The 15,716-nt window shown below is 44.9% G+C and overlaps 1 protein-coding gene across 2 annotated transcripts in view; it reads left to right on the forward strand.

Annotated features, from left to right (window-relative positions):
- The first annotated feature begins 684 nt into the window (after positions 1 to 684).
- Positions 685 to 15,716, forward strand: part of RANBP3 (RAN binding protein 3) — a 68,595-nt gene continuing 53,563 nt past the window's right edge. Inside the window, exon 1 of one of the 2 annotated variants that reach the window (XM_038163539.1) lies at positions 685 to 1,348. In XM_038163539.1, coding sequence (XP_038019467.1) covers positions 1,327 to 1,348 — 22 coding nt within the window. In that variant the 5' untranslated portion in view covers positions 685 to 1,326. The remainder of the gene's footprint in view (positions 1,349 to 15,716) is intronic. The other variant, XM_038163540.1, reaches the window with a different exon arrangement.

A 15,716-nucleotide genomic window follows, 5' to 3' on the forward strand; every position in this document is an offset into this window, starting at 1 on the left:
GGAACAACAACAGGAGGATGTGGAGCTGCTGAAGCAAGTCCAGAGGAGGCCACAGAGATGCTCCAAGGCCTGGAGCCCCTCTGCTCTGGGGACAGGCTGGGAGAGCTGGGGGTGTTTAGCCTGGAGAAGGCTTTGGAGAGACCTTAGAGCCGGGTCCAGTACATAAAGGGGCTTCAAGAAAGCTGGAGAGACTTTGGACAGTAGTCTAGAATGACAGGACAAGAGGGAATGGCTTCCCACTGCAAGAGGGCAGGGTTAGGTGGGATACTGCCAAGAAATTCTTGGCTGGTAGACCAGTGAAGCCCTGGCACAGCTTGCCCAGAGATGTGGTTGACCCATCCCTGGGTGTTCAAGGTCAGGTTGGATGTGGCGTGGAGCTACCTGCTCTAGAGAAAGGTGTCCCTGTCTATGGAAATGAGGGGAATGAGATGGGCTTTAAGGTTCCTTGGAACCCAAACCATTCTGTGATGATTCTGGTTTTTTGATTTGGGATTTTTTTTTTGGGGTTTTTTGGGAGTTTTTTGTTTGTTTGTTTGTTTTGTTTGTTTGGTTGGGGTTTTTTGTTTTGTTTTGTTTTTTTCCTTTTTTTTGTGGTTTTGTGTTGTTGTTTTTTGGTTGGTTGGGTTTTTTTTTTTTGTTTTGGTTTTTTGTTGCTGTTGTTGTCTTTTAATTAGTGCCATTCATTTATTTGTAACAAGTTTTGCTGTTATATTCCTGATGGACAATTCTCCTAGTAGGCGCCTGGCCCTTGGATTCTGCCATAGGCTAGTGTGATAGCTTGTGGGGGATGTAGTCAAATGAAGGGCACTGCGCATGCTGTTGTTAAATGAACCTTGAAGCAATCACTAGGGGTAAGATGAGAACCATTAATTGCTCAGTTTCGACCCCCTGTGCCAGCTGCTGTTGAGCACAGGACGTGGCACCAGGAGCAGCTCATGGCCTGCCCGCCTGGGCTCCGCAGCCACGGGAAGAGGTGCAGAGGGCAAGGCCGCGCACGGGACGGAGACGCGCGGGCAACCGGCCCGATCGCTCCGATCGCCGCGGTACACACGGTGCGCGGGGCGCAGGGAGCGATCGGGCCAACGAGGGGCCCATAACGAGTCGGCCGACGGAGACGCTGGGCAGACCGCCCGGAGCAGCAGAACCGCCCGGGAACCGACCGGGCACCGCGCGGAGCCGCGGCTCCGCCAGGACAGCCTCACGCTCCGCGCATGCGCGGCGCCGTCCCGAGCGGCCGTGGATCGGGGCGTGCGCGCCGCGCGGGGCCCGCGGTGAGCGGCGTCGTCCGGCGGCGCGATGCATTGTGGGCGCGGCTGAGGAAGTAAAATGGCGGACCTGGCGAACGAAGGTAGGTGGGAGTTGCGGGTTCGCTACTCCGGCCCACGGTGGCCCTGCGCTGCCGTGAGCCTTGTCTAGCCCGGCTCGGCCTGGCCCCTCGATCCGCGTTCAGGGGCTGGTCCGGGAGCGCCACCTCCCCGCGGCCGTCCCGGTCCCTGTAGGGCGAGCGGCCGGACAAAGGGAGCGCCTTGGTCGGGCCACCGTGCTGTCCGCGAGGCGCGGACAGACGAAGCCAGGCTGAGGCCTTCGTCCTTAGGTGCCTCCCGCGGGTTGGTGGTTCCGGGCCCGCGATGCGGAGACTCCCGGGGCCGGTGGTCCGGGGCTGGTGCTCCCTGGACGCGGACAGCGGGCCCGGCGCTGGGCACGGCCCCTGGAGCGCGGTAGCGAGCGCTGTGTCTTGGCCCCGGCTCTGAGTCGCTTTGTGCCCCGCCTTGTCCAGTTGCTTTTTGAAGTTATTGTCCACAGCTTTCGTACCACTGCAAATCTTTCCTTTGTTTACACTCACGGTAATCCTTTCTTTATCTCAAGGATCGATTGAAGGCCTATGCAAAACAAGGCAGGGTATCATAGTAGATGCATTGTATTTTTTTGAGCTGAAAACATCAGAGGTGGGCTAGAAAAGTAGCTTCATTTTTTTTCCAAAGACCATTAGAAGAACCTGGGCTGCAATACTGCATTATTTGGATTTTCTGCCCCAAGGTGTGTACAGTGGTGTTTTAAGTGGCAGTGGACATCTATATTTTGCCTTTGGGCATGACATATGTCTCTCAGTGTTTTGGCAAAAGCTAGTTTGCCCAGTTGTCTCTGTTGTGTCTCATCATTCCTCTCAGCTAATGGAAGAGGGAAAGAAATGCCCAGAGGGAGGTGAATGAAAGTGTATGTGAGGCCCCTTCTTTCAGGACTGTTTCTTACTTTGGAACTCTGTGTCAGTGGCAATTACTGTTCTGCTATCAACGTTAAACAACAGGAAGCAAGTAAATGTTGTAAGTGCAGCCTTTGAAGATGAAGCCTTCAAACAGCTAAAAATACGATTACACTTAAGTTAACAAATCCTGTGGTGTGGTATGGCATGGCTTGGGCTGTTGACTTCCAGACTTGAGGTGAGTTGTCAGTGCCTGAGGAGGCATGATAAGTGGTCTCAAGAATAGTAGTAGCCAAATCTGTAATGACTATTTGTGAGAAACTTATTATTTAATTTATATACTGCCATTATGATGATCTTATAATAAATTTTAATGGGTTCTTTTGTCGTCTTAGAACCAGAAGCTTGGCAATACCTGTCTTAAGTCATGCAAGCCCCTCACTTTACCTCCCCTTTCTGCTGGGGAACATTAAGCTCAACAGTTTACCAATATTTATTACATCTTTTGATGATGACTTGTCGTGTATTTCTACCTCTACTTCTCTTTTTCTGCAGGGTCTTGTAGACTGTCTGGGATGGCAAGGGGGAGTGTGATCCCATCCTTATGATCCTTTCCTGCCTCCAGAGACTTACATCACCTGTAAACCTCTTTAGTTTATACTCGCCTGTCTTTCCAGAGTTGTCACCTTCATCTGTTGCTGTTCTGTTTCTTCTTGCAATAAGAATGTGATACAGTCTTTCCTCAGATGAAGTAAGATAAGCTTGCTTTGGAACTGTTCTCTCCTCATTCTAATATCATTGGCTGTTGGTAGTTTTGTTCCTTTCAGTGCCATTTTTGAGGTGTATGTTCTTTGTATAACAGTGTAAATATATGTACTTCCCGGAATTAGCATTTTTCTGCTGGAACTTGGAGAATTCTGTAGTCTTTCTACTTGCCTTATTTGCAGTCTCTGTCTTGGCAAGGATCTTCTCAGGTGACTGTTTTAGCCTCATTCTTAAAGACATCAGTTAGTTTTATTTTTCCATTGTTTAAGTGAATGTTTTACTTCCTTGTGCTCAGGTGTTTTCATCTAAATATGTGAAGTAACTATTTTGGTACCGATAATTCTTTGACCTTCTGCTTCGTACTGGTCTTCTATTGTTTATAGCATTTGATAGCTCAATGTTCATGTTCACAAAAAAGTGTGATTACAGCAAAGTTCTTAACATTCCTGAATCTTGATTGATCTGCACAACAGTGCTGTCTCAATCATACTTTGTTCTTAGGTGTGAAGCTAATTATTCTTTGACACATAGTCGACACAAGTGCCTAGAGTGAGGTTTCAGTCATTCTTGCAGACTGTTTCTGTTTGGTGTGTTTAAACAGTCCAGTGGACAGACAGCTTTTAATATCTGTTAATGCATATGAGACTCAAGATTTTTACCTGTTTGATTAGTGCTACAAACCTTTTCCTGGCCTTAAAAAGTGCTGAGATTTGTGTGGCTTGTGTCCTCTCATCTTTCTAATATAAATCTCTTTTGACCTGTAACTTTTACCATGACACCCATCTTTAAATTCATTGATTGGTGTTTCTGTTTCCAACAGTACATTACATCTTTATCTTCTAGGTTCTGATGTCTCTCTTAAACTACTGAATGTCTTAACTCACTGCTGAGCTGTCAGTACTACCTCCAAGTAACCATTCTACCAATGTCCTTTGCAATTTCAAACTATTTTAATGGATGATCTTTCTGATGCATTTCTTCAAAGCTACAAGCATTTCCTCTAATAATTACCTCATTTTTTTCATTCTTTTTGTTCCTCAAATCTTTTTCATCCACTTGTTTTTGCTTTGTTTCTAGTGAGTCGGTGAAACTGCTCCTCTACCTCTTTATGTTGGAGTGATGACCAACTGTATCTTGGCAAGAGAAGGTTGTTGATTTAAGGGGGTCCTCTACTGCACAGAAGGGGGCTAAAAGATGACATAGTCCTAGTGCCACTTTCTGAAGAAGTTTGTACTGTGAAGTTTCCTAGGAACAGATCCTGGTCTTGGCATTGCCTGTCATGGTGGGAGATAGGTTGATAAGTGTGGAGCTAATGAAGAGGAGGAGAGAGTAGCTTCTCCCTAGCTGTGTGAAGTTTGGTCGACTTTACTGCAAAGATTTAGTGACATTGTAATAAAGGTTTTGGGGACTGTCGTTGTGAGGGTGATTATTGAAAACCAGGGGTTTAGACTGGTAAGCACAATTGTTATTTGTACTAATGTGTAAAGTAGTTACAGAATGATCTTAGAAACTTTCTTTGGAGTCTTTGGTACTTCTCTGCCACATGTGTGAAGTGTCAGTTTTAAGACAATCCAGCTAGAATACCAAAGAAAATTAGCACCTTCCTGTTGGTCCTGTATATTTATGGGAACCAGAATGCTTTTCTTATTAACTTGTGGCTAAAACACAACTAGTAATTTACTTGTCTATAACTTACTGCTGAAGCTGTATTTTTAGGACAACAGGCTCCCCTTGTGTGGGGAATTAATTACTTAATCTTTTCAATGGCTGAAAGGTGATACAATTTTTTCTCAGGGCTGAAATTTGATGGATGTGTTCACATTTTCCTTTCAGGAGGTGTCTGCAACTTACTTGGCTTTGTGAAATTGCTGAGCATACAGTTCACAATCATAACATATTTACTGCATGTAACTGCCTTAAATTAATTAGAGGCTAGAGAGCAGTAGTGCAGGAAGGGGCCAGGGGGTTCTGGTTGATGGCAAGTTGGGTCTGAGCCAGCAGTGCCCTGGAGCCAGGAGGGCCAACCGTGTCCATGGGAAGCATCAGGCCAACTGGGTGAGGGAGGGGGTTGTGTCTCTCTGCTCTGCACTGGAGCAGCCTCACCTTGAGCTCTGGGGGCAGTTTTGGGCACCACAGTATAAAAAAGACATGAAGCTAGCAGAGAAGTGTCCAAAGAAGGGCCACAAGGATGGGGAAGGGTCTAGAGGGGAAGCTGTATGAGGAGCTGCTGAGGGCACTTGGTTTGGTCAGCCTGGAGGAGACTGAGGGGGGACCTCAATGCAGCCTTCAACCTCCTCATGAGAGGCAGGTACCAGTCTGTACATTCTCATGACCAGTGAGAGAGCTTGAGGAAACAGCATGGAGCTGAGTCAGAGGAGGTTTAGGTTGGATACCAGAAAAGGGTTTTCCACCCAGAGGGAGGTTGAGCACATAAGGCTTCTCAGGACAGTGGTCACAGCACCAAGCCTGAGTTCAAGAAGTGTTTGGACAATGCTCTATCACATGGTGCCCTTTTTGGGGTGCCTTGTTGTCCTGGTTTAGGGCAAATTTGGGAGAAAACCTCCAAAGGGATTCCTCTAGAAAGCAGATTCAAATGGTCCCTCCTCCAGCTGGTTCATGAAAATATTTCCTTGGAGAAAAGTAGAAAAAACCCTGTTTATTTAACAGGCAAAGCGTTCACCAGCAGAAAAAATTAACAGTATTAAACAATAAAATCTCTTGCCACTCTGAAGAGATGACAAACTCAGAAAGTCCCCATCGTGGGCTGTAGCTCTGGTCACTCAGTCTCCTGTCAGTCCCTCCAGTGCTGGAAATGCCGCAGCCCAGGCTTGGCCTGGTGGGCCACAGGTGTGAGCTGCCAGTGCTCTTTTGGGTGTTCAGTCCAGAGTAGGTTTAAACAGTTCCAGGAAAAAAAAAAAAAAACAGAGTCTAGGGAACTTGTCTGCCTCAGCGAGCTAAAAACTAGCTGAAAGCAAAGGATAGCTCTGTCTGTGCTGAGACAACACAGTCCAGGAGAAGGATGTGGGGGAGCAAGTGCAATTTCTGATAACAAGCTCTGTGTTTCTTCTCTCCCCCTCTTCTCTCTTGGAACCAGTCTAAATGGTGCAGAATTTATTTCTGGGCTAAACAGACTAATAGGTATACAAACATCATAAAGTCACCTCAGGACATTTCATCCCTTACCCCATGTCATCAGCTTACTACCAAAGCTAGTATATATTCTAACTCAACACACACATATGTTTATATACACATATGCACCATATACAGCTATATACAGACAATGACAGTGACATTCAACAGACAGTGATATTTACATATAGTTCTCACCCAACAATCAGATCTCCCTGAGGTATGTGTCCTGTTGTTCCATCTTTCTGCATTATCTACCATGTGTAACCTGGTCCCTGAGCAAAGATGGGTTTGTTGTACTCAAGGCAGAATTGATCCAAACTGTCTTTCCTAATAAACCTCTGACATGCTCCACTGGGACTTTGTCTACTGTATGCAGGGGCAGGGGTCCAGATTGGGCAGGGCCTGCTTGGTTAATGAAGCCTTGGGTGTTAACTAACCAGGTGGCCTTTGCTAGATGCTGCTCCCAGTTTTTGAAAGATCCCACACCCAATGCTTTCAAGGTGGTTTTTAAAAGTCCGTTGTACCTCTCCACTTTGCCTGCAGCTGGTGCATGGCTGGGGATATGGTACACCCACTCAATGCCATGTTTCCTAGCCTGGGTGTTTATAAGGCTATTCTTGAAATGAGTCCCAGTGTCTGACTCAATCCTCTCAGCAGTACCATGCCTCCAAAGGACCTGCTTTTCAAGGCCCAGGATGGTGTTACAGGCTGTAGCATGAGACACAGGGTAGGTTTACACCACAACCATCCTGTGGTGGCTTCTACCGTTGTGAGCATATAGTGCTTACCTTGGCGTGTCTGGGGCAGTGTGATGCAGTCAATCTGCCAGGCCTCCCCATACTTGTACTTGGACCACCACCCACCATACCATAGGGGCTTCGCTTGCTTGGCCTGTTTGGTGGCAGCACACGTCTCACAGTCATGGATAACCTGAGAAATACTGTCCATGGTTAAATCCACCTCTCTGTCTTGTGCCCACTTATAGGTGGCATCTCTGCCACCTGATGACTTGAAGCATCATGAACCCATTGAACTAGGAACAGCTTCCCTTGTGCTGCCAATCTAAGTCTGTCTTTAACACCTCTATCTTTGCAGCCTGATCTACCTGCTGATTGTTTTGGTGCTCCTCATTAGCTGGACTCTTGGGAATATGGGCATCTATATGACCGATGTTCACAGATTGCTACCAGGGCAGAGAAACTATGTCTTTCCACTCTTCAGCCACCCGTATTGGTTTTTGCCTACACTGCCAATTAGCCTTTTTCCACCTTTCCAGCCAAACCCACAGAGCATTGGTTACCATCCAGTGTAGAGGTAGAGCTCTGGCCACTTCTCACTTTCAGCAATGTCCAGGGCCAGTTGAATAGCTTTGAGTTCAGCAAGTTGACTTGATCCAACTTCTCCTTCAGTAGCTTTTGCAGCCTGTTGTGTTTGGCTCCATCTGGCTGCTCTCTGCTTTTGTTTCATCCCTACAATGCGACGAGAGCCATCAGTAAAAAGAACGTAATGTGTTTCTTCTGCTGGCAGTTGGTTGTATGGTGGAGTTTCTTCAGCATGTGTCACTTGCTCTTGTTCTTCTTTGTCAGTGAGACCAAAGTTTTCACCTTCAGGCCAATTTGTAATTATCTCCAAGATCCCAGGGTGATTCAGTTTTCCAGTATAGGTGTGCTCTGTGATGAGGGCAATTCACTAGCTCCATGTGGCATGGTGGGTAGAGGGAACCTTTGCTATGAACACCCAACCCAACACCGGTAGTCAGGATGCCAGGAGGAGTTGTGCTTCAGTGCCAGTCACCTCTGAGGCAGCTTGGGCTCCTTCATAGATTGCTAAAATGTCTTTCTCTGTTAGCTTCAGATCCTCTGTAGCTTCGACTCCAAAATCGTAGTGGTTGAGCTCGAGTCTCCCCAGGCACCTTCTGCCAAAGGCTCCAGGACAGACCATAGCCCCTGGCTGCAGAGTAGAGCATGTTCTTCACATCTGATCCTGTCCTGACTGGGCCAAGGGCTACCACATGAGTGATCTCCTGTTTGATCTGGGCAAAGGCTTGTTGCTGCTCAGGGCCCCACTGGAAACTGTTGTTCTTGTGGTTGAGTTGTTCTTCTTGGCTCTACTCAGGAATGTGCATTCTTCAAAAACCTATGGTGCCTAGGGAAAGCTTGTTTCTTGCTGCTTGTTGGAGACATCACGGTGATCTTGTTGATGACCTCAGTGGGAATTTGATGCTGTCCATCTTGCCACTTTACCCCCAGGAACTGGATCTCTTGAGCAAGTCCCTTGACTTTGCTCTTCTTGATGGCAAAGCCAGCTTTCAGGAGAATCTGGATGATTTTCTCTCCTTTCTCAAGCATTTCTGCCGCTGTGTTCCCCCACACAATGATGTCATAGATGTACTGCAGTTGTTCTGGAGCCTCACTCTTTTTCCAGTGTTCAGTCACCCGGGGAGACCTGTGCAGGGCCAGGAGTTGGACTCAATGTTCCTAATGGGTCCCTTGCAACTCGGCATATTTTATGATTTTATGAAATACACAGAAGGTGAACAAACTGAAGTAGTTCCTTTTTGACTAATCAGTATCATTTCTTTACCAGACTTGTAGGATGCTGGCATTGTTTCTGTGCTGTTTTGGTGGCGGGGGCGAGGGGTTGGGGGTTGCCCTGATAGTTTATGCTACTTGTCTCATGGTAGCTTTTGGACAGAGTCTGCTGTTACTTTGAGAGAAAATGTGTCATTCACCACTGACTGTCTGCAGACTCTAGAAACAAGATTTTTTTTCCCTATGGTGACTTCAGATGGGTTAGTGGGTGCAAAGTTAGGCTGAGTGACATGTCCAAATAATTCACACCCAGACACCATAAAGAGCTGTTTAATTGACAAGACAGGGCTATCTAAATGCTTTAATACTTCTTGTGAACGCTTTTTTGAATTCTTTATGTATATTTTATCTACATTACCAAATAGTTGCCCTGCCTTGTGGCTTTTCCCTCTGATATGAAAATAAGGTACTTTTTTCTTTTCTGACTTGTAACATTTGCAGAAGTATCTCTTTTCACTATGTCAGTTGTATTCATCATGACATCTCTTGTGGAGATTGGCCATATGTTATCCAGTTGTGTTTCTTGTTGTTTCTGACATGAGGTATGGCTGGATTTTGCTTGTGGAAGTCTTTCTGCAGATAAGCTCTTAGTGGCAGCTTGCTCTTTGCTTTGAGTCTATTGTTAGCTATTGGAAGAGAATCTTGTGTTGTTATCAACACCTTTTGAATTTTATAATGCTGCAAGTCATCTGTATCTCTTCATATGTTACATTTAGCATGATTATTCTGCTCTTTGTAATGTAAATGGTGAAAAAAATCCCCAAGAATATTTTTTGTGGCCTGCAATGTTCCAATAAGCAGAATTAAACCTAACTTTGTACTTTTATTTTCCTGACTCTTAGATAAGTGTTTCACAAGTGACAAATTACCACTCTGAGTATTTTAAGGCAGTTAACAGCCTAATTGCTGTTCTTTTTAACACTTATTCATGATTCACAGGTACACTTTTTCTCTCAGGTGATGTATTACAAAGAGTTACAGTTGGAGTAGCTATTCCCAACTTGTATGCTTCTGGTGTTGAAGAGTGCTTCTTGAAATTGAAGCAAGGACTTGCTTGCCAAGAATTTGCACTGTAGGTTTTTTTTCCCCTGCCTCATGTAGTTTTTTATGTCATCAGGCACTATTCCATTTCTAAATGTAATTTGGAGTAAATTTAAAAAGTGTTTGAAACGTTGTAATTCTTAGCTTTAAAAATAATTCTCATCTTAATAATGTGGCTACAGCAGATCTGGTGAGGTCTTGAAAGTTGTTTTCATGCCATGATTCCTTCTAAAATTTAAAGATTAACCTGAATTGCCAAGACATTTGGTGATCTGCGTTGCATATCCTGTGAGGAGACTTGGTGTGTTCAGCCTAGAGGAAAGAAGTCTTCAGAGAGGCACATCTGGAGCTTACTATAGGGTCTGTGAGGAAGTTGTTAGAGAGACAGACCCAGGCCCATCAGAGTGGTGTGTGTTGAAAGGACAAAGACAAAAGGTGAGAGATGGAATAAGATGTTCAGACTGGAAATAGAGGAAAGGTTGGGTTTTTGTGGTGGTGGTAGGATTTTTTCATCATAAGTACAGTCGAGCAGTAGAGAAGAGATTACCCTGGGTGGCTGCTCAGCCTCTGTCCTTGTTAAGATGGATGTTAAGACCAGACTGAATAACCTGATTAACCTGGCCTGACATCATAATTGACCTACTTGAAGCAGGAGATTGGACTAGAGACCTCCAACCTGATTTATGCTGTATCCATATGGTAGAGGCAAAATGGGCTCAGCAGTGAAAAGGTGACTGCTTTTTTGGCCCTTGTCACTGGTGTGCTATGAGATGCTCTGTGAGCCTGAGAACTCTACGGAGATACACACTCCTGCAGGTGTTTATTTCTGTTTTCATAAGAATCCGTAGTTTGGGTTGGAAGAGACCTTTGAAGACATCTACCCCTCCTCCATTGTTCAGGGACACCTTCCACTACACCAGGTTGCTCCAAACCTCATCCAGTCTGGCCTTGAATGTTGCCAGGGATGCCATCCACAGGTCCATGACGCAACCTGTGCCAGGGCCTCACCACCCTTGCAGGAAGAATTTCTTCCTAACATCTCATCTAAATTTACCTTTTGTTAGTTTGAAGCCATTCCTCCTTGTCCAAAGTCCCTCTCCTGTGGAGCCCCTTTATGTACTGGACCCGGCTCTAAGGCCTCTCCGGAGCCTTCTCTTCTCCAGGCTAAACACCCCCAGCTCTCCCAGCCTGTCCCCAGAGCAGAGGGGCTCCAGGCCTTGGAGCATCTCTGTGGCCTCCTCTGGACTTGCTTCAGCAGCTCCACATCCTCCTGTTGTTGTTCCCCAGGGCTGGAAGCAGCTCTTCAGGTGGGATCTCACCTGAGTGGGGCAGAGGGCAGAATCCCCTCCTGCCCATGCTGGGCAATGAGCCTAGCACAGGGTGGGTTTCTGTGCACCAGTGCCTGTGGCTGGGGCACGTTGAGCTTCTTAGCTGCACCACACAGCTTGGTGTCTTGGCAGACTTCCTGTGGGTGCCCTCAATCCCACTGTTCATGTCACCATAATAGATACTAAGCAGTGCTGGTCCCAAACTTGGTCTCCACTTGGACATTGAGCTGTTGACTACAACTTGAGTGCAGCCGCCAGCAAATTCCTTATCGAGGCAGAGGTCCATCTGTCCAATTTAGAGGCAAGGGATGTCCTTCACGACAGTGTCAAATGTTTTGCATAAGTCTAGGTGGACTGTCGGTTGTTCTTCCCTTGTCCACCAACACTGTAAGACAGTCATAGAACCAAATATGTGAGGCGTGGTTTGCTCTAAGCCACGTTGGCTCTCACCAATCACTGCCTTATTTTCCATGTGCCTTTAGCAGAGTTCCTAGGGTGGAGGGTCATGGACGGTCTGCTCCATGATCTTGGCAGGTGCAGAAGTGAGGCTCGCCAACCTGTAGTGCCCCAAGTCTGCCTTTTCTTCCTTTTTGTAAATGGGGGTTATGTTTCCCCTTTTCTAGTCCCTGGGAACTTCCTCAGATGGCCACAACTTCTCAGTGAATGGGGAGTGGCTTAGCCACTTCCTCTGACAGCTCCGTTCGGATTCATGGATGCCTTGTGCACCTTCACCTTCCTTAGGTGGTCTCAAACCTGTTTTCCTATAGCAGGTGGTCCTTCATTCTGCCAGCCCTAGCTGCTTTCCCCTTTTATAACTTGGTTTGGAGCACTTCTTGGTGAAGATGGCGTCAGAAACATCATTGAGTACCTGAGCTGTCCATATCCATGGAAACCAGGTCTCCTGTTTCCTGCTGGAGAGAGCCCAGGTTTTCCCCAGCCTTTCTCTTACCACCAGTGTATCTACAGAGGCTTTTCTTGTTGCCCTTGACTCCTTGGATTTTTCTTCAGTGAGTCATTTCCTGCTGCAGTAAAGGTCTGACACTTTGTGGCTGCTAGAGGTGTATCCTGTGAGTGAATGTTTTGTCTAGCTGTGGGAAATATGGTTGACAAGGGAGAGTTTGCTACAGCTACTAGTGGTCATGCATCTAGGTTAAAAATCTCATAGTAAATAGTATATATGACTTGAAGACGATATCTCTGCATGAGCTATGGAGGTAGTATTTTCTGTTTCTGCATTTTGATTTCCACAGTTTGTGAAGGAAGGTCAGGTTTAATAGTACATGTTTTTCTCACAGCACATAGGGCATTTATGGATACTTAATGACTTGATGGTAAAATATGTTAATGAAATTTAGCCTGTGAAATTCAGCTCTTGAGGTTTTTGTAGTTACTCATGCAGGTTGAAATATCTGCAAAGTGAATAAACTGCAGGAAGGAGTTCTGTAGATTCAGTTGGTTTTCAGTTGTGGATTCAATTTGATTTGACAGCCTAAAACCATTCAGGTTTGTATGGTTCCAGATCTTGAGATTGGAGAGGTACTATCTCTGATGCTAATTACTGAAGTTTTGCTTTCCTTCTTACATCCTTGGACTTCATCTGAATACCTTTACCAAGACTGACTTGGTTAGAAAATTGACATTTCTCCAGATCTTTGTTCTGCCATGTTTCTGTCTGCTTCTCTGAAGAAAAAAAAAACAAGTCTAATCCTCAGTTTTTAAGAACTGTGTGCTCTGACTGCTCATCTCTTGGTGAAGGAGAGCTCATGTTCTTTACATGCATTCTACCTGAAGTTTGAACGTAGAAGGTTTTCCCTTCATATGTATTTCCTTCCTTTCCTTTATTTTCTTTTTAAGTTGCTGACAGTTTAGTGGACCTGGCAGATCAATTTTGTCATAGGTCATTCTTCAGACACCCTGGTATAACAAAAGCTTGAGAATATGACTGTCTGGCCCAGATGTGGCTAGTACAAATAACAGTGGAATTCTTGTTTTGAACCAGCACTTGACTGGAAAAACCAAAGAACTACCTAACATCTTCATTTCTGATCTGCAGACATAAAACCTGGTATGAGAGTTCAGTTGATGGAAACACGATATGTGTGCTTTTGTACGAAAAACATTAAATGCTAGAGAGCTCTATGTAAATGCATTTGAAAACATGTGGCTCGAGGGGTCCCCAGGACGAGGGAAGAGATGAGAATCTTGACTCCTTTTTTTCAGAAGGCTGATTTATTATATTATGATATGTATTATATTAAAAATGCTATACTAAAAGAATAGAAGAAATGATACAGACAGAAGGCTGGCAAGGAATAGAAAGGAATGAATAACAAAAGCTTGTGACTCTCAGAGAGTTGACACAGCTGGACCAATGATTGGTCATCAAGTAGAAACAACTCACATGGACTGGTCAAAGATGCACCCATTGCATTCCACAGCAGCAGATAATTATTGTTTTTCTTTTCCTCTGAGGCTTCTCAGCTTCTCAAGAGAAAAAATCCTGGCAAAGGGATTTTCGTAAAATATGGTGACAAAAACATAACTAGAAATAGGAACCAAAATCTGGAGCTGGGCATTTGAGTGGGAAATTTGACTGTAGAATTTTTTTACCAAGTGCAGAAATGGATGATTGAGGGCAGTATTACTTTGCTTTTGATGCCTTCAATGAGAATGTTGACCCAAAATTTAAGTAAGGCTTAGAAAAATAGGCAGTATTTATTGAAGGTGGTCAGATTAAGCAGTCTAGTAATCCCTTCTTGCCTTGGGCTGGACTTAGGGAGATGTTTTCAGCACTGTGATATTGCTGCAGACTTCAGAAAGGACACAAATGAACAAGTCTTCCCTGTGTCTGTTCTCTGAGTAAGCACTGGGACAGTTGTTAGCTGTGGGTGCCTGTTGTTTCATCATCGCTCCTGACCCTGTCAGTTGGTCTCTCAGTCAGCAAGAGCAGTAGTGAGATTCTTGGACCTTGAATACTGGATAACTGTATTCCTTCAGTGGACAAAGACTATCAGATGTTGCACCAGTGTTCCCTTTTTCGGGTTGACTGACAGGCCTGGCCATAGTTTGCTTGATTAGATCCTTTTGCCGTTCTCATTTGTCATAGCTGGACACAGTCTCAAGTAGTTGGAGGTTTTTCACTCTCTTTTGTTCTTTGTTCTTTGATCAGTTTATTTCATGTGAGCTTTCTGCTGTTTCTGACATCTGTCTTCTTTTTTCCTGAGTGCTTAGTTTTCAATCACTGGACTCCATTTTGTATTTTGTGTTACTTTGCATCAGTTTCTCTGGCTACTTATTCCATCTTTTGCCGGCTGTCCCATGCTTTTCTCTGCATTGTTGTTGGATCTGTTTTTCTTTGTTTTTCTCTCTCTCATTTCTTCAATCCTCTGTTATGCACTAGAGGGATGTAGATTTTGTTTAGTTCTCCTTGGTATTTGTGGAATTTAGTGCAGGAGTCTCTTGTAAGGTGTGCATGACAATCAAGTCCCACATTCTGGTAGATCTCCCTATTGGTTGGTTTGGCAGAGGGCATGCTGCTGTAGCAGTAGCACTAATGAGCACTGAAGTATTGTCTTGGTCTGAAAAGACTGGTGTCAGCTAAGGAAGGAAGGAGCCTCCTCTGAAATAGAAACTGTAAACCCTCTCCCTCTGCAGAGTTATAAATTTGAAATTAAGGAGCTCTCAGGCAAAAATATGGGAGCAGGAATAACAGGTCTTTATTAGGAAAGAAAATTTTAAAAAATAAAAGAAAAGAAACAATGCAGTAATACAAAACAACGCTGACAGAGTCAGGATACAACCTGAAACCCTGTGGGTCAGGGTTTTGGTAGCAGTGGAGTCCTCCTGTAGTGACAGGTATGTTCTGTTGAAGCAGTGAAACTATACCTGTAGAAAGGTGTAGTTTTCCTCAGAAGATCCAGTGGTGGTGTAGATGGGCCTGGTCTTCCTCTGGGAATCCAGTGGAAAAGGCTGACTATGGTCTTCCAAATCTCTGATTATATCCAGGTAGGAATGCTTGGCTGCTCGCTCTGGGCGGCACACCTCACAATGGGATGATGTAATTTTATCAGTCATGCAGGGAGACTCAATGGCCCATTAACAGAAGATATCTCCCCAGAGGGAGGATTACTTGTGGAGAAGAGAAAGAAAACTGCCCAATTAACAGAAGATAACTGCCCCACTTCTAACAGATAGGAATAGAAACACACCCCCATTTCCAGCCTAAGACAAGTATACCACATGGTATTAAGAAATAACTGTCACTTTGAACTCAAGATTTAAAAGGTTGGCCATTTCCTCAGTGAAGCCTCCCACAGGCAGGTTATACTGAGGCCTAGGGAATGAAAATGGATCCCTGGCTTGTTTCAGCACACTCTGGGTTTTGGGACAGGTATTACATATAAGAGTCTATATTGTTTTCACTTCTGAAAGGGATTGTCTGCACATTGCTCTTGTTAATAAACATTTTTAAGATTCAGCAGTATTTGGTGGATAGATGAACTTAAAAAATAAAGGGAAAAAGAGATCAGGCAAGATGGTGTCATAAGTAGCTTAGTTTCTTGGTTAATTTTACCTTTTATAGAACAAATTATGCCAGTCTTGCTAGATCAGTCTTGCAGTTTTTTTGGTTTTGCTGGGTTATGCCTTTGAGTTAGA

This window comes from Motacilla alba, chromosome 28 (genome assembly GCF_015832195.1).
Source record: "Motacilla alba alba isolate MOTALB_02 chromosome 28, Motacilla_alba_V1.0_pri, whole genome shotgun sequence".
Classification (NCBI taxonomy): domain Eukaryota; kingdom Metazoa; phylum Chordata; class Aves; order Passeriformes; family Motacillidae; genus Motacilla; species Motacilla alba.